Raw genomic sequence first — 19,173 nt, 5'->3', positions numbered from 1 at the left:
TTAACCAAAGTCCAAATTAATTATTTATAGAGTTGGAGTCTTTCTGACATTTCTAATGCACCTTCTAGAAGTTCTATATAAAAGTCATGTGAGGATTTACTCTGTTTTGTCCTTCTTTCCCGGCAGGGCTGCTTGGACCAAAAAAGTATTTTCTGTTCAGATAGTTTTTTTTTATATCCCGTGCTCTTTGATCTCTACTTTTAGCATCATCATGTGGTGTCCTTCTCCAAGCTTCTATATCCATCCAACACTAACAGAAAAAAAAAAAGATAAATCAAGTGATGTGTATGTCAATGACCTCAACAATACATTTTTAAATAAATTTCATTAAGATAGATAATTTAAGGTTTTATGTTTGTATTTGTATTAAGGATTGTCCTCTTTAGTCACATGAGAAAATGCAAATGGAAATACAAGACCATTTAAAACAAAGAAAGATCTTGATCTTCATTTGATAACAATTTAAATAGTTTGCTAAAAAGAAAACATTTATTTAATTTTTAATAGCTAATTAATGTGCATGAATTTTTTTCAATGATTTTTCTTTTCAAAACATTTTATTCTAATGAATATGAAACCTTCAAATCTATTTCTGCAAAGTTTTCTTTTAGATGTTGTCTAAAATGTTCCAGTTCTATTCGGTTGTGAATCAGTTTGTCCAATGTCCAGTGTTTGAACTCAGAAGGGATTCTCTGCAGGACAGAATCATCATACACTGGATCTTTATAACCCTCCATAGGGTCATCCGGTGTGAGAGATCTCTGGGAAAAGATAATAAGTCATCAAAAGCAAGAAATAACAAACGATATACAAATGGCCTGAGATTCAATTTGTTTTTTAATATTTTGGGTTTTTGGCACATCAGCACAATTTAGGCCATGTTGTGCCCATACTTCCTAAAGGGTTACTTCCCCTTTATAGCTCAAGTGCTAAATGTTATACAACTAAGTTATTAAAAATAAGGTCCATTCATAACTCAAATAATATAATTTAATACAAATCTGTTGTAAATATGTTAATATTTACAATTATTTTGCTCAATCTCAATTCAAATTTTTGTAGTTAACCCCACCTCCTGGATAAAGCCCAGTATTTTCCCAGGGTTGACATAATCAAACAATGTTTTAAAGTTGTCTGTTCCAAAATATTTCCCTCTAATATTATGGTATCTGGGGCAATCAATGAGGATATGTTCCACTGTGAGATAAGAGTCACAGTGCTCATAAAGTAAGGGCTCTTCTCATTTATTAGCACAAAGTATAGCGTGATGTAGGTGTGGTCAATCCTAAGTCTTCCACACCTTAGATGTGGACTACCACCTGACTTTAGCCACAACCTGTCTAAGCTTGTTGTGGGTCTCAGCCTCCCACTAATCCTGCCACTCTTGGTAGGTGGCAGAGGCTATACTCTGTCTCAGGTCTCAGCAAGGAATTAGGGTTCCTAACACCGCTTAATTTAGGGCTCTCTTTGCTTCTCTGTCTGCCATTTCATTTCTTTCTATGATGACGGTGACATCCCTATGGTCATATCATACCAGATTCATAGACTCAATGAACAAGTTGTGCCCTGGCTAAGGATCACAACTTAAGTGAGAAATTAACTTGACCACCAGGCATGAAGATGATTATAGACTAGAAGCTGTGAGCCTCACTTGGAAAATATTGCAAAGCACATTAAGTCTTCATAAAACTATTATTCTTACAGGTTTAATATGGCACTAAACATTTACAAAATATATTTTATGCCGTTTATATCCTGACATGACCATTATGAAAATCAATAACATGTTTATTCAATAAAAGGTTTTTAACATTAATCAGCACTGCAAGAATACCAAAAACTTACAAAATAAAACAAGCCAAATTATGTTAACTTACTTCCTTCAAGATTCCTTTCTTTTGGAGATTCAAAATGTAGTTATTTTTGGTTTCTAATCTTCTTTTTATTTCTGCTCGTTCTACCTGATAATGCATAAACAGGTGAGTTATGTTCATTGTCATTGAATTTTGTACCAAAAGAATAACTTTAATTCAAAGTTCTTTTAAAAAATTTGATATAACAATTTAAAATGCTTTCAGAACACAAAAAATTTAAAGCAAAATTGTAAAAGCTTGTTTTCAATAATCCTTGTTAGTGGATAATAACTGGCTATTTAATGAGCTAACCTTGCAGTAGCTTTTCACATCTTGATTAAGGTAACGTTGGAAGGCTTCAAATAAAGCTTTGAGAGTGAACTCTTCAGCTTCATCAAACAAATCTTCATAAGCAGGAGTTAGATGATCTAAGATAGACAACTCAATACTTTCTGACACACCAATACCTTGGGCTGCTCCTTCCACAATACATTGAGCAAATATTAGCTAAAAAAAGAAATTAAATCTCATTTCAATATAATTTTTTTTTTTTAAACTGAAAATGAAAAATTAGAATGCAGAGATAATACTATAATACTGACCTCATAGAATGATGTAATAATATTACAATACTGACCTCATAGAATGATGTAATAATATTACAATACTGACCTAATAGAATGATAAAATAATACTACAATACTGACCACAAAGAATGTAGAGATCATTCTACCATACTGACCTCATAGAATGTAGAGATCAAGGAACAGTTCTTACCTTGGCTTGTTTTGCTATTAAATGAAGATCAAGCTTGTCTTTGTAAAACAGTTTTCTGTATTCTTGAACTTTTTCCCAAAAGTCAAGGTGATTAATCCAGTCCTTTGCAGACAAATGATTTAAGAATGGTAAATATTATTTAAATTTACTCCCTATTATATATAAGCTTCTCACAAAATTCTACTTATCAAACCAAGCAATTTTTATAGGTAATACTGCTTTAATGTTACTGCTTTAATGTTACTGGTTAAATGTCAGATACTGTTTTAAAATACATTTGTAGTAATCTTATTATTATTTTTGGCTAATACAATGAAAAATAAAAATGTCTGTGGTTAAGTACAGCATAATACAACATCTCTATATTACCATTCGTTCACTTTTGTGAATGTATTTCCTAAAGGACCTGCCAGAATCCTGTTCATGGTGAAGTGCTTGCAATAAAAACTCCATTCTCTCACTACCCATGAACTCACAGTCAGTCATTTCAGCATAATGAATATCTTCTTGGAGAGGTTCTCCTGGCTTGGGACAAACTTTACTAGCTTCTTGGGAGTCTTGTCTGTAGAAAGTGTATAGCTGTTTTCTGAAAAACAAAAAAAAAATAATGTTAATAAGCTTTGGCTTTAAATGCAATGCATTAAGTGTTTTGTTTGTCTTTTTTTGTTTGGTGTGTTTTTTTTAAAGGGGTGGGGTAATTGTTCATGGCAATATCTGAAATTTGGTGTGAAATACAAAGAATATTATATTTCAAATGTAAAAAAAAAATGTTGAAATGTCATCTTCACAGTGGCTATATTAAGACTGATAGAAATGAGTTGATAAGCACATAACCATCCAAACCTAATTACATTCATGTTAAATTCGTCTGTCCTTCACTTGTAAGGCACCACAAGTGTATCAAAAGCATTTCATCCAGGGTAAAATTGGTCCAAACCTTGATATAATCTTATTGTGGTCCTTACAAAGGACAGCTAATAACCTAATATGACATCTCCATAGTTTGACCTTTTTTTTTACTCTGCTCACTGGGATAAAGGAACAGGACCATCACTTAAGAGATCAGCAGCTTGGCCTCTTTTTCAATGACTTCCACTTTCTTTGTAATTCCAAGTCTTCCAGAGCTTTGTGCTTGCTGCTATGTTGTTGATGTGAGTCTAGTAGGACAAGGTTCTAGGATGTTTCAAGTTTTTGACATTTGCTGGTAGCTTAGAAAACCAATTTGAGAAGTGTACATTTGTCTAACATCATGTTACTGCACATCACCAAGTCTGGTAACTCTTCTTCTTGCCTGAAGAATACATCTATTCCATATGTATAGCACATGTTTATAATTGCCATGTCATAGTCCCTCAGAGCATCTTCTGCTGAACCAGCTATGACTCTCAACCATTCTCCTGTAATATTCTAGTAGGTCCTGATTAATTTAATTATGTTCTTATTTATGTTCAGCTTGAACATGATTGAAGAAAGACTTTGTGGGCTTCTTGTGATGTTGGCTTATGAAACTGTCATAGTTTTTGAAGAAGAGTTGTTTGCTTTACTGTGGCAGAGTCATGATGAGAGATTTGGTCCATGGTTCTATCTATTAGACTTTGTGGAATATTTTTGGCAATGCACTAACAAAAGTTTTCCTTCAGCCTGTACCAGTCCTGCCGACCTACCCTTTTTTAATAGTATGACTTCTGCCTCTCATTCTGAGCAGTTAATGGTGTATAGTTGAAGCGAGTTTAATATATCTGTCAACTCATAGTAATTCAGTTCAGAGCAGTTCACCTATTTAGATTTTTTTTTTCCTGTATTGCTGGGGTTCACACTTGTCTTGAATTTAAAATTTCATTTAATTGACCAGATGATGTGCTGTTGTTCTTTCTAAGCATCCTCTATTGATCCTCAATACATTTTTTTAAATCCCTTTTTTTAATAGGTCAGCAGTCTTGAAGTAGTTCATAGTCTGATTTAATTATGACTTCACAGCTAGACATATATGACCTTGGAATAATTATGACTTCAGAACTAGACATATATGACCTTGAAATAAAATAATAACTTTGAAAACTCTCTTTCAATGAATGTAGAAAAAAGAATTCAATGTAAATGTTATTTTAAAAATCATTAGAACTCACCCTTTGTCCCCTTCTAGACGAGATTTCTTATGGTGTGTGTCCACAATCTTCATCATGGGTGATAACAAATCTCTGGGCTTTTTAAGAGGTGCCAAAGTCAGTCCAGCTGTAACAGAACGCTCACCTAATATGGCTGTAAGAGGTTTGCTAGGGCATGGCACTTTATCACCAGTAGTGCAAGATTTACTAGGCAGAGCAGCCATCTTGCTCTCAGCATTGATTAGTTCTTCAGAATTTTTACCACTGACACCAGTAAGCTTTCCAGCAGAAGGTTCTATTTTGTCTATGGATTTTCTACCAGTCAGAAGAACTGAAGGGCTCCGGGCAACATTACAGGGAATTGACTTAGCTGATGCTGCTCTCATTTGTTTTGGTTTGGATTGTGGCTTCAATCCAAGATACTTTGCAGTCGGTGTCTTCATTAAGCGTTTAATGGTATCTTCTCCATAAACCCGCTTGTTTCCAGTTAATGGGGTTGTTGCAAATGGATCAGGTTTGGGTTTAATCAGACTTGTAATGTTTTTCTCAGGTTCCTCCTAAAAATATGCAGTTTTTAATTACCATTTTTAATCATTAAATCATAAACAAAAATAGACTATCCAGCAAAGTGAAAAATAGTCCACAAAATAGAGAATATTTTACTGGAGATATAGCCACATCACCTGATGAAGAAACTCTGTAATAGATATCTTAAGCACACTAAGAAGATTATAATAGCAATTAACACATCACTTTATTAGTTTGACATTTTTTTTTATTTTTCAGTACTTGCTATCCACCTCAGCACCAGTGATGTGTTAGGATGTTCAAACCTATTAAGGAAGTGTGTGCACTATTTGACTTCATTTGAGATGCTTTTTTAGTGGCCCCCGAAAGGGGAAAAGACGCTATTAGTTTTGTGCAAAATGTCTGTCCGTCTGTCCTGTTTAGATCTCGTAAACTAGAAAAGATATTGAAAATCCGACATCACAGTATTTTAGACCATTCAAAGTTCTGATGCAACGGCTACTTTTTTTTTTCTGAAAGCGAAAAAATCTAATTTTTAAAATCATTTATGCAAGCAGTTTTTTAAAGAGAAAAAGCTAATTAGTATGCATTATAAGTTAGACCTAAATTGAAAAGAATAGTAATCTTTTAAATGTCATTTTTGTGAAAAATTTTTTTATTGCAGAAATTTTTCCTTTTTTTTTTTTTTGAGCATTCGAATAAGAGATTGATCCATTTCAAAACAATTACATCTATTATAAGACTTCAGTTAGGCCAGGAGAGGCATGGTAGCTGAGCGGTAAAGCGCTTGGCTTCTGAACCGGGGCCCCGGGTTCAAATCCTGGTGAAGACTGGGATTTTCAACTTCGGAATCCTTAGGTGCCTCTGAGTCCACCCAGCTCCAATGGGTACCTGATATTAGTTGGGGAAAAGTAAGGTGGTTGGTCATTGTGCTGGCTACATGAAACCCTCGTTAACCGTAGGCCACAAAAACAGATGAACTTTACATCATCTGCCCTATAGACCACAAGGTCTGAAAGGGGAACTAGTTAGGCCAGGTTCACATCTAACTTTGCATTCACTTGCACCTATCCTTTGATCTGCTGTACTGTTGGGGCACTACACAAGATCTGTCAACCTTCTTTCTCCATTCTTATCTCTCATTTCTCTTTGATATAATTTCATTTGGATGTTCTTTCTGAAAATATTGAAGCCTGCCTGGGTGGACCACTTCGGGGGCCGATTTTGAGTTTGTGTTTCCACACAAACTGTCTTTGTAATCTTGTTTTTATTAGGATGAATAGTGTGCTCTAAGATGACAGGAGAATGCATTTGTAAGATCTGAATGCAGGACAATGCTTTAATATAGGACCATCCCACTCCTACTTACTTTAACTTTATTTTATCTGCATTCTTCTTAGATGAAGAAAAAGTGTTTAGTAGATGGCAGGAGAATGAATTTTCAAATGGCAGAACACAGCAAAATGCTCCAGACCTGGACCTGAAGCTTTTAGCACTTCCCTTGACCCCTTGCAGGCTTAGTGAGGAAAGCCTTCTGCCATTCCAATACTAAGTCGGGAAAGAACCATTTCTAGAGTACTTAATCAATATGTGTATATTTCTTTTCATTTTGAGTATATTCTTAAAATTCTCTTGGGCCCCACTGGAAGGAGCTTATACAGCAATCCCCCAGAATGTCTAGCTGGCTAAGAGGAGCATAAGCATAACTTTTGTCATCTGGGGGTAGCCACTCAAGAAATTTGAGAAACACTAGTATAAACCCTCAAAATACGGAATGTACATATTCACCTTCAACTTCGGATATCTACAAGAAATCTCCTTATGCCTGAAATGTGCATATGTTAATGCCTTAGACAGAAAAAACATTTTATGTTATGTAGTTCTCTTTTCAAGTGTTTTAGTCTTTTAGTCACATTAAGTAGTTTCAAAACATGTAAGTAAAGGATTTAATTCAACATAATTAAGGTTGAACTTGTATTGAACAATTTTTTTACACATTTTTTGTACACTTTTCTGCCAAGTAAAATATATTTAATTTTAATTTATTGGTTTTGATAATTTATCAATTTTATAATGATTGCAGATACAAATGGCTGCCCATCATATGGAACACAACTTGTGGGTCAGGTAGTAGACTAATGCCAAGGACTACTTTTATATCATAAAGACAAAATGAAAATGCTTTATAACAATACAGTTATTCTCAATGTACATTTGGTTGATCTAAATCTGATCCTAGAAACTAACCTCCACAACTCCAGGTCCTGTTCTGATCCTAGGACAGCAGGACTTTGGTCTGAGGGGGAGCAGCTCTTGGGTGTGTGGGAATGGGTCAGATTCTTTGGCTGGCAAGGATGACTTCATTTGATTGTAGAGATAATATTTTTCTGGATGAGTCTGTAGTAAGTGTTTCAATAGGTATCTAGGAGCCCTGATGAAGGATACATATTCCATTGAAAAAGAATCATTAAAATATATTAAAAAGATCAATGGCATTCTGTCCATTGAAGCCTGAAATCCTGTAAATGTCTCAAGTAATGAGAGGTTCTTTATTTGACGATGCTTTAACATTTTGATTTAAAATTATTGAGAATTGCTGGTGAAAAATGTGTCATGCCTATCTTCAAACTCTAATGCCACCAAAGCCCTGCTACACTTGGGGAACTAACCTGCTACACTTGGGAACTAACCTGCTACACTTGGGGAACTAACCTAAGGAGCCATTCAGGATACTATTGAATAGTCTCTTCAATTTGGTAGTTCACAAAGTCGAGACTAGGAGCCTGGCTCTTCTTTGCTTTCCAGACTCAGCACCTGTGTTAGTGCCATGATGTGCCAAGTTAGGTGTCAAATTTTATTGTCTTATAGCTGTGGTTGCACTTTCACAATCTCCAGGCTAAGTATGTTAGTACATGTTGGTACCCAGTCCAGGTATTTAACTCAGGGTTGACTGACAACAAAAATCTTTTGATAAATTGAGATGCACTTGTAAGAAAAATTTGCTCCCCTCTAATATGTCATATAGGAGCCCATGCTATTGACTGGTTTTGTCAGTAACATGTAAGTAGCAGCAGTGTTGTGTTTTAGTCAGTAACATGTAAGTAGCAGCAGTGTTGTGTTTTAGTCAGTAACATGTAAGTAGCAGCAGTGTTGTGTTTTAGTCAGTAACATGTAAGTAGCAGCAGTGTTGTGTTTTAGTCAGTAACATGTAAGTAGCAGCAGTGTTGTGTTTTAGTCAGTAACATGTAAGTAGCAGCAGTGTTGTGTTTTAGTCAGTAACATGTAAGTAGCAGCAGTGTTGTGTTTTAGTCAGTAACATGTAAGTAGCAGCAGTGTTGTGTTTTAGTCAGTAACATGTAAGTAGCAGCAGTGTTGTGTTTCAGTATGCCCAGTAGATACAAAAAAAACAAAGAAAGAAAACAAAGTTATTCAACCAACCAACAAAATGTTACCAATTTGAAAAATAATGTTCTATTTAACAATAAGGAGCAACAACTAATAAGACAAATGTAAATATAAATGTCTAGTGACTATTTCCTTTCCATAAAAAGATAATATTTCTGTTGGCGATCCTGTAAGGTCAGCTTGAACGACAAATCAACAAATGTCTATTAAGCTTGAGTTGAGAAAATGTCGACACGGGATATAACTCGTGTAGCGTGTAGAACTGCTACACCCACACTTGAAGAATAATGTCAACACGGGACACGGGATATAACTCGTGTAGCGTGTAGAACTGCTACACCCACACTTGAAGAATAAAGTCAACACGTGACGTAACTTGCGTAGGAGACAGGACACTTGAAGAATAATGTCAACACGGGACGTAACTTGCGTAGGAGATATAACTCGTGTAGCGTGAAGAATAAAGTCAACACGTGACGTAACTTGCGTAGGAGACAGGACACTTGAAGAATAATGTCAACACGGGACGTAACTTGCGTAGGAGATATAACTCGTGTAGCGTGTAGAACTGCTACACCCACACTTGAAGAATAATGTCAACACGGGACGTAACTTGCGTAGGAGATATAACTCGTGTAGCGTGTAGAACTGCTACACCCACACTTGAAGAATAATGTCAACACGTGACGTAACTTGCGTAGGAGACAGGACAATGTTTAATTTGTCCTGTGAAGTCAGATTTACAATTTTCACTTAAATGTAGTTTATCTGGACCGGACGAAGCCCAGAAATGTCAACGATTATTAGGTGACATAAAAATATTGTTTGCTTTGGATGCAATATTTATTAGCTTTTATTAGCTTAGTGACGAATAACAGGTACAAAAGACGAGGTACCTGCCCGGACGAAGCCTCCAGATGTCAGGGTTGATTTATGCTTGGCTGGACTTGGTTGGTGTGTTTCTCGACTTGGCTCGTTAGGGGGTTACTTAAATATGAATAATTATCACAAACAAACTCCGACTCCAAATATATATGAATAACACAAGTAATACTTTAATACTTTAATAGTATCTGATAGTATCTGATTGAGCACAAAAAAAAATGATATCAACCTCAGTAAATATTAAATACACAAAACACCAGTCTAGCACATAATACAACTAACGAACTACCAATCCACTCTATCAACCAGCGGGAAAACTACCATTCAAAAACATCACGTGTATACTGTTCACATTCATGCCTGGGGGGGGGGGGGGGAAGAGAAGAGGAGAAATAAACAAAGGGATATAACTCTTTCATACTTAAATAGTACAAAGAAATAACACAATCACTCTCGCCATACCTGCCCCTGACAAGTAACATGTAAGTAGCAGCAGTGTTGTGTTTTAGTCAGTAACATGTAAGTAGCAGCAGTGTTGTGTTTTAGTCAGTAACATGTAAGTAGCAGCAGTGTTGTGTTTTAGTCAGTAACATGTAAGTAGCAGCAGTGTTGTGTTTTAGTCAGTAACATGTAAGTAGCAGCAGTGTTGTGTTTTAGTCAGTAACATGTAAGTAGCAGCAGTGTTGTGTTTTAGTCAGTAACATGTAAGTAGCAGCAGTGTTGTGTTTTAGTCAGTAACATGTAAGTAGCAGCAGTGTTGTGTTTTAGTCAGTAACATGTAAGTAGCAGCAGTGTTGTGTTTTAGTCAGTAACATGTAAGTAGCAGCAGTGTTGTGTTTTAGTCAGTAACATGTAAGTAGCAGCAGTGTTGTGTTTTAGTCAGTAACATGTAAGTAGCAGCAGTGTTGTGTTTTAGTCAGTAACATGTAAGTAGCAGCAGTGTTGTGTTTTAGTCAGTAACATGTAAGTAGCAGCAGTGTTGTGTTTTAGTCAGTAACATGTAAGTAGCAGCAGTGTTGTGTTTTAGTCAGTAACATGTAAGTAGCAGCAGTGTTGTGTTTTAGATTGTTTGTTATTTCATTTGGAGGTTTCAATTTTCAAGATAAACTAGAGGTCATAGGAAAAGGTCATTAAATACTTATATAGTTTCTACAAAATTATTTGATACATTCACACCCCGCAATGCTTCTCAGTGGCTTCGGGGAGGAATGGTTATTAGAGGAGATGATTAGCCCAATGGGAAGGCAAAGCAAGACCCCAGTTGGGGTGCCTAAAAATTTAATGTGAAGAACACCCCTCATGTCATTATCCACACATCATTCCTTAATGGGGGGGGGGGGGGGGTTAGGGTGGACACTTTCCTGGTTGATGTAGCACAAAGAAAAATGATGGGGTTTCTGAGGGATTGTTCAACCTTCAGCCTCACATCTAGTCTTCAAAATCTTGAAATACAAGTCTCTAGAAGCAAGGTGCAATAAATTTCCATCTGTTTCGATCTCTTTTAGACAGAACAATTGCTCAAATAGATTGGAGGAGGGCTGCTTTCATTGGCCTAGAGTTTCAAGAGTTTTCAACTAAACCCTTAGGACAAAGTCTTTATTTTCCTATGACACAAGATCTTATCAAAATTATTATAAAACCTGATGTATTCATTGCTTGCTTGTATAACAATTACAATATAGACATCAAGAGAAGCTGATAATGCATAGCTGGCCCACGTGTTAAATCCTAGCACACATCAAGGATACCTAAAATTCTTATATCAATCAGCCTATAGCAACACAATGCAACACACCAATTGAAAAGCTGATCCAAAATATTTGTTTTTGAATTAAAAAGTTGACCTGATTTTTTTTCCTATCTGTTACAGTTGTGGTTGCATAGTGAAAATATACTTTGCTTCACTTTACAAAGTTATTGTATCTCTAACAACTAACATCTTTATCACCTTATATTTTAACTTCAACTATAATTTTAATGTATATATATCATACACACTTTAACTAGATAATATAGAAGCAAGTTTGTATTATTTTCTATATTTTTGAAAAAAAAAAAGAAAAGAACAAATGTTTTTTTCTGCCTTTAACACTCACCAATATAAAACCAATGGTTCCAAAACTTTAGCATGAACCTGAAAGAGATATTTGGGACACCAACTTGATAAATTCTCAAGTCCCAACTTCTTTTTATCTTCTTGTGAGAGTTCAAATGGAGAACCCTTTTTGTAATATTTGTCTCTCATGTGTAAAATGTATCTAGAAGGTTGAATCAAAAAAGAAAAAATAAATGACATATAAGAACAACAAATCTTTCTAATTAACTTATACCAACATCACTTTAATTAATATGAGCAGGTTCCCAATAATACCAACATGGGTGGTCAAGAGGCTAAGAACGCTTCAACTTGGCTTGACTACCTATGAAGGGGGCTCGAGGTTTGACACCCGATTCAAGCAGAGTTGTGTTTACTGAGCACCTTAAGGCAGCAAGGAAAAACCTTCTCCCAAATACCCCCTACCCCCACTAGATCCTCAAATGGGATTGGACCACAGTGCTCTGAGCATGCTATAAGCATGAAAGTAGCGCTATATAAAAGCTATAATTTATTTATTTATTTATCTTCTCATTAATACCAATATCTCAAAAACTAATACCAGCTTCTCATTTATTAATACCTTAATACATCTTAATACCAAATTAAGTCTACCATTTTTTTGCAAAGGTGTGGGGTTTAAAAAAAATTATTATTTTACTCATAAATATAGCATAACAGAAACTATGGACATACTGGTAGGTCTTTATACCCCTATAGTTCTCTATGCAGATACAACCGTAGGCTCGTATTTCACACACTTTAGCACTCTTATGTATTGGTTGTTGTAACAACAACTGAAGCATTATTGCATCTCAAAGGACAGAGTCTAAGGAGCAACCACTTTGTGTACCAGTAGTTTAAGGCAATCACCCTTTGCACATGCAGGGTATATAAGGGTGTGGGTTGTACAATTTTTACATATTTTGTAATTTGTGTGGGGTATAGACATAAGCGGGTTATATGCGAGAAAATATGGTACTTTAAAATAAATTAAAATTCCGTCCCTTTATATGTTTTAGGTTTTAAGCTTGAATGCCTGTAACATTGTTGAATCATGACAGCACGTTTTATTTATGTCTGTAACATTGTTGAATCACTAGAGCATGTTTTATTTATGTCTGTAACATTGTTGAATCACTAGAGCATGTTTTATTTATGTCTGTAACATTGTTGAATCATGACAGCACGTTTTATTTATGTCTGTAACATTGTTGAATCACTAGAGCATGTTTTATTTATGTCTGTAACATTGTTGAATCACTAGAGCATGTTTTATTTATGTCTGTAACATTGTTGAATCACTAGAGCATGTTTTATTTATGTCTGTAACATTGTTGAATCACTAGAGCATGTTTTATTTATGTCTATAACATTGTTGAATCACTAGAGCATGTTTTATTTATGTCTGTAATATTGTTGAATCATGACAGCACATTTTATTTATGTCTGTAACATTGTTGAATCACTAGAGTACGTTTTATTTCAATCTTTACTCAAATACTTAAGCAGAGATAATGAAATTGGATCAAAAATGATTAGAAAATACTTTTCATAAAATACTTTTAACAGCAGAAACTGACCTCTGTTTTTCTTCTTCTGTATTAATCAGTCTTCCTTTATCAATATCTATCCACAGTTCCCAGTATTTCTCTCCGTGTGTGCCCTCTAGGAACTTTTTGAAAGCCATAATCCCTTTGAGGCTTGTCAAGCTATGCCATTTATCCTTTTTTCTTCGGAAATGAATGTCTCTCTCTTCAAAGTCTTCATCACTATCAAGCAATGAATCTGCATCACTTTCTTCTTCCGCTGGCTTAGGCATCGGCTTGTCCCACTTGATGTGCACTGGTTCTTTATCATCTGCAGCTCCTACCATCAATGGTTTTAAAGTTTCTATATCAAAGTCCATCTCTGGGACGCTGTGTTTCTTTGCCACAACTAAATTCTCTAGCCTGTCAGTAGAGACACAGGTGAGGTCCATTGAAGGATAGATGCTGCTTATTGCTGGATCTGCCAACACAATCTTCTCATCAATGTCTAGCATTTCAGCAATAGTTTTCTTCATTACAGCCCCAACAATGACAGAGCCCAATTCATCAACAGATCTCAGAATAATTTCACCAGTTCCTCCAGACTCCCATGATCCATCATAGTAGATCTGGTCAATGATTGGCTGAGCAGTGATTCGCTTCTCAAACTCATCATCCTTCTCATCCATCTCACCAATTCCAGACTCTGCATCTGTTGTCTGGTGGTCCTGTTTTGGCCACAAAAATAAAACATTTCCTGCTGGCACCATTTCCTCCTCGGCATCACAGATTTTTTTTCTTAACATGGCAGTAGATGAATGGATTTTGTCAGAAGGTCTAGGAGTGAAAGGTTTTTCTTTGGAGAACATTTTATCAGTGTAGTCGTTGATAGGTGGCTCAGAATCAAAAGGACCAATTAAGCCTGTAATACATTAGTAACACAGATTTATTCATGTTAAAAAAATAGTGATTAATTTATGCTGTAATTAAATAGCTTAAATAGTAAATCCTCTTTAGAAGGAGTTCATGTTTCACTGTTGTATAGTAATTCATAGTTCACTGTTGTATAGTAATTCATGTTTTACTTTTGTAGCAGTATGTCATAGTTTGTTGAGTAAATAAACAGGTTTGTTATAGCAGCATAAAGTAGTCAGTCTTACTTTATCAGTCTGTTTATTGAACTATTATCTTACTTTCTAAAAGATTTGACCAAGCAAAATGTTTTCTTTAAGATTCTTAATTAAATACTATGAAAGAATCTTGGAATGAAACATTTTCAAGAACTTTTTGTAAGTCTTGTCAAGTGTCAAGACATTGAGTTTTAATTTTAGTTAATAAAATTATTTTATTTTTATTACTTTATTAACTTTTCAATATGCTCAATACTGTTTTATTGTAAGCAAGAAATTAATTAAATTTGTAAGTTGATATTAACACACTTCATTTAGAGCTAGTCCCCTACGCAAAAGAATTAATTTTGACCAGTGTGTCACTGAATAGAGTTTGCATTTGTTTGTAGAGTTTGCATTTTCTGTTAGAAGTGTTGTGTAATACGGTGTAAGACAAATTTCCATAGGGACAATAAAGATTATTATTATTACTATAATGAATATAATTTAGAGAGGCGACCTATAAAGGGAACTAATCCAACTTATACCACCACATATTCAAGTACTATTTCTTTCCCTTGTTTGATACCAAATAAAATAATTAATTACCAATAGTTAATTAACTAATTGGTTAATTTTTTTTAAATGATTTTTGTTTTATCAAGTACAAGAAATAATTATGCAAAATTTCCATTTGATCTGAAGTTGGGTGTTGGAGAAAGAACATGTACAAACTTTTTGCCAGACATACAGTCAGAGTGAGTTGATAAAAGGTTTGTTAAAATGTACAGAGATTTGTCCTTCATAATTTGATAAGACAAAAAAAAAAATTAAAAAATTCTAAAACTTTAGTACAAAAGATTTCCAACTGTATTTCATCTAAAGGCCTGATTGAGTGTTTTACCTGGTGTGTAAACTCCAAAGTACTGGCTATGAAACACAGAACTCTTCTCTTTCTGTTCCAAAACATCATGAGATAATACAGAAGGAGCTATTGTAGAAGGCTTAAGGCTTAAAGTGGAATATGTTGGCTGAGTCTTTAATTCATTTTTAGCTTGAGTGAACCAAGCTTCTTTAGCAGCTCCCTTCACATCCCCAAAACTAACAAACATTTCTTTCACGATGGTTTCTTCCAGTTCAGGGGGTGTGACCTCAACCTGTAAACACATAACTTTACATTCAACATCATTTATATAATTTTCAAATTAGGTTTTAAGCATGATTCAAATTTAATGCTAAATTTAGATAGTGACAGCAAAGATTACAAGATGATTCAGACAAACTATTAACAAAGATTCATGCATAAAAGTAAATTCAGACAAACTATCAACATAAAATTTGTGTATAAAACTATATTCAGACTTAAAGAGCTAAGTTCAGATAAATCTCACAAACAACTTTGTAAAAGAACCAGTATTTGCATGGATACTGTTTAATGTAGGATTGATCAATGCCAATAAAATTCAGTTTTATCTCAAGTTAATCTTTAAGTCTTCAAGTGTACCATAACATCTAAACGATTAGTGTGAAACTAGAACAGAACCATAACAAATAAACAATTAATGTGAATCTGGAACAGAACCGTAACAAAAAAAACATTTGTGTGAAACTATAACAGAGCCATAACAAATAAATCATAAGTGTGAATCTAGAGCAGAACCATAGCAAATAACACACACAAGAAACTAGAACAGAATAAAAATCTAAAATTGTTTAACCTACTGTCTTTTTCTTCTTCTTTGGTCTGCTGGTGAAGTCAATTTTCATAACAACAAATTCTCCTTTATCATTGACAATACGAACTTGGGAGATAACTTTGGCCAGGCGATAATGGAAATAAAAATCACTTTCTAGAAAGATTGGTAGCCGCTCTGATTTTATCCAGTAGATTCCTTGATCCTTGTTTAATGTCTAAAGAAGTGTAGAAATATTATAATGGACTTGATTGTTTAAAATATCTTTAAAAATTTAATTTGTACTATCAGGTAACAAACAAATACATAAAGCACATAAAAAAAAAAGTTTATTTAATATTATATTTTGATTTGATTTTTAAAATATTGTCCTATGTTGTAGAATACTCCATCTGCAAACCCAAAACTTCACACAAAGAAATGCACATATCTGTAATTTGTTACAAAGATTTAATGAAAAATGTTTCAAATTTTACTTTTCTCAAAAAGAACCATATTCCATGTTATTAACTTACATCAAAATTATAGAGATGTCCAACTATTATGAACTATGCATAGAATATTGACAGATGATAAAATGAATTCTTCAAACAATGACAAAAGGTGTATAATAAAAGAAAAAAATTTCTTACAATCACTTGAAATGATGTGTCTATCTTCACAGTCTCGGGTGCATCATTATCTTCAATGGGTACAACGGGCATGTCAGAGAATGCATGCTGCCTGGTGACCTCATATTTCTTAGACATTGTGTGTTGTGACCTGACAGCCTCTTTGATCTGTTGGGCCAGCTTTTGTTTATCATCGCTGACTACTTCAAAACCTCCAGTCTCTACGTTAAAGCAGATTGGCTCTGGGAAAGACTAACAGTGGAAAAAAAATGTTTAGTCTTCATACATGAAACTTGTCTAACTATACACTTTAATGGATAAATCCCCAATTATATACAGTAGCTTTTTATTTTACCAAATTCTATCTATAAGCAAGCATCCTAGTATCTCTCCATCTCTGACATCAATTTGTAGTACAACTACATTTCATCACCCATTCACCCCTCTTTAAAACCTCTCCTATGCAGCATGATTACTGTTATGAGTCGAGACTGTGACCTGTTTCGACCAGTTTCTAGAAGCCCAGGTCAAGTCAGAGTTGACCAGAGTAAACAAGTTAATTTTAGTCATCCAATCAAAAAAAGAGTTTAAGGGAAAAAAATAGCACACATCAGCTTCTAGAAGGTCACAGTTAATAAAATAATTAGGGGAGAAGTTTCTGATTCTGGAAAGAATGATTGCGAGAAGTATAAATATGGGGAAAGTTAGTTAGTCGGGGTCCTCGCATTGTAACGATTCTTGATAGTAATGGTTTTATGTTTAAACACTTGTGGGTCCATTAGTGTAAGTTATACTAGTTGAAGTTGTTGTATCTTTAAGTTTTTATTTTATGAAGATATTTAAGTCAAGTTGTTATTGAATTGAGAAGTTACTTCTATGTGTAATTTGAAGAAGTTAATTAAAGAAGTTAAAAGAGAACACAGATGTTTCTTTAGTGTATTGTCAAATTATTCATATAATCTCTGGCGCGTGATGATTCTGTTCGATCAATAATTAATATAAGAAGCATTCCTCATCATCATCATCACTCCTTTGAGTTCCTCGTGGAACATAGGGCCTCGACAAAAACACATCACTCTCCACAGTCTCTTGCTAGCTTTTTGATGGTGTCCCAGCTCTTCCCGGTCTTCTCTGCTTCTTCAAGTACACTGCGTCGCCATGTTCTTTTTGGTCTTCCTCTGCATCTTGTTCCCTGGAGGTTCCACTCTAAGGCCTGTCTAGCTCTGTTGCTGGTATCTTTTCTAAGGGTGTGACCAATCCATCTCCACTTCCTCTCTAAGATCTGCACTTCTATATTTTTCTGTCCACTCATCTCCCACAGTTTGGTGTTTTCTACTTTGTCATACCAGTGTATTTTTAGGATATTTCTCAGGCATCTGTTGATGAAGGTCTGTATTTTTTTTGTTGTGGCTTCAGTTGTTCTCCATGTTTCAGAACCATACAGTAGGACAGCCTTGACATTAGAGTTAAAATAAGAAGCATTACCAAGAAATAAATAAACAGAAATCGTCACAATAACATCAGAATCTGTTCAAGAAATCCAAACATGAACAAACACTCCATAACACTAACATAACCTGCCCTTTTAATTCCATAAAACCAAGATAAAACAAACTATTTTAACTTATATAATGTAGATTCTGTCTTCCTGCATTTCCAGGTTAGAATGGTTAATATTCATAAATAATATACATTTTCATTTTATAGATATTAAATAAAGCCTTTGGTTAAATATTTTATTCTATTATAAGTTATCTCAACTAGTTGCATAACCAAATAATAAAATACTCAGTTTGTATATACATATAAGATATTGAAGTACTTCCACCACACTTTGGCCTTTGATCATCATTACATCACGCAATATGCGCAGATTAATATTGGCATCCCCATATCAAACAGAAACAATATAACTAAATACAAACCACACATTACAATAGATCTACTTATTGACATCTATTATTTCATCTAACAACCTTCAAATCCTAGCTCTGGAGACCATTAATACCTTCAAGCCCAGTGCTATTTTTGCATACACTGATGGGTCGGCATCAATAGATTCTGGAAGAGCAGGCTATGGAGCCTAGATCGACTTTCTTGGCTCTTACACAGTCAAAATCTTTGGACCATGTGGTAGTGTTTGCAGTTTTGATGCGGAGACCATGGCAGTCTGTAAAGCCTTAAAAGTCATTGACTCTCAACTCGGCGAGGGACATTTGAGGGCAACACAGATTGTTGTGGTCACTGACTCAAAATCTGTACTACAGGCTTTGCAAAGCCCCGGACCATGGCCCCCCAATATCAACACTGTCATCATGGCTTCACATAACATTAAACAACGCAATGGCACCCCTGTAATAATGCAGTGGGTACCGAGTCACATAGGTGTGACTGGCAACACAATTGCAGACTCTTAGGCCCACCAGGGAGGGCAAATTCCACCCACTAAGCTTTCATCAAGCCCTGGCTATAATACAAAAAACAGAAATGGAAAAGTGGTTTGAGTGCTGGGACAATTCCCAAAAAGCCTGTGGAGTCTGGGAGCGCATGAGGCGCCATGACCGCACTCCCCCGTGGTGGAG

General features: G+C 35.0%; 1 protein-coding gene across 10 annotated transcripts in view; it reads right to left on the bottom strand.

The window, feature by feature from the left end:
* LOC106065448 (regulator of G-protein signaling 22-like) overlaps positions 1–19,173 on the bottom strand; it is a 49,387-nt gene that overhangs the window by 14,376 nt on the left and 15,838 nt on the right. For all 10 annotated transcript variants that reach the window (XR_008777818.1, XM_013224272.2, XM_013224273.2 and 7 more), the window contains exons 5-17: positions 16,613–16,843; positions 16,009–16,197; positions 15,191–15,443; positions 13,232–14,099; positions 11,650–11,811; positions 7,511–7,694; positions 4,757–5,292; positions 3,000–3,216; positions 2,631–2,732; positions 2,166–2,360; positions 1,878–1,961; positions 579–761; positions 101–250 (exon numbers count right to left, since the gene is read on the bottom strand). Coding sequence is in view for 9 of the 10 variants with exons in the window: in XM_013224272.2 (XP_013079726.2) it covers positions 101–250; positions 579–761; positions 1,878–1,961; positions 2,166–2,360; positions 2,631–2,732; positions 3,000–3,216; positions 4,757–5,292; positions 7,511–7,694; positions 11,650–11,811; positions 13,232–14,099; positions 15,191–15,443; positions 16,009–16,197; positions 16,613–16,843 (3,354 nt within the window). In the remaining variant the exon portion in view is untranslated. The remainder of the gene's footprint in view (positions 1–100; positions 251–578; positions 762–1,877; positions 1,962–2,165; positions 2,361–2,630; positions 2,733–2,999; positions 3,217–4,756; positions 5,293–7,510; positions 7,695–11,649; positions 11,812–13,231; positions 14,100–15,190; positions 15,444–16,008; positions 16,198–16,612; positions 16,844–19,173) is intronic.

Source organism: Biomphalaria glabrata, chromosome 5 (assembly GCF_947242115.1).
Source record: "Biomphalaria glabrata chromosome 5, xgBioGlab47.1, whole genome shotgun sequence".
In the NCBI taxonomy this organism is placed as follows: domain Eukaryota; kingdom Metazoa; phylum Mollusca; class Gastropoda; family Planorbidae; genus Biomphalaria; species Biomphalaria glabrata.
This window is presented reverse-complemented; position numbering and strand designations above follow the sequence as displayed.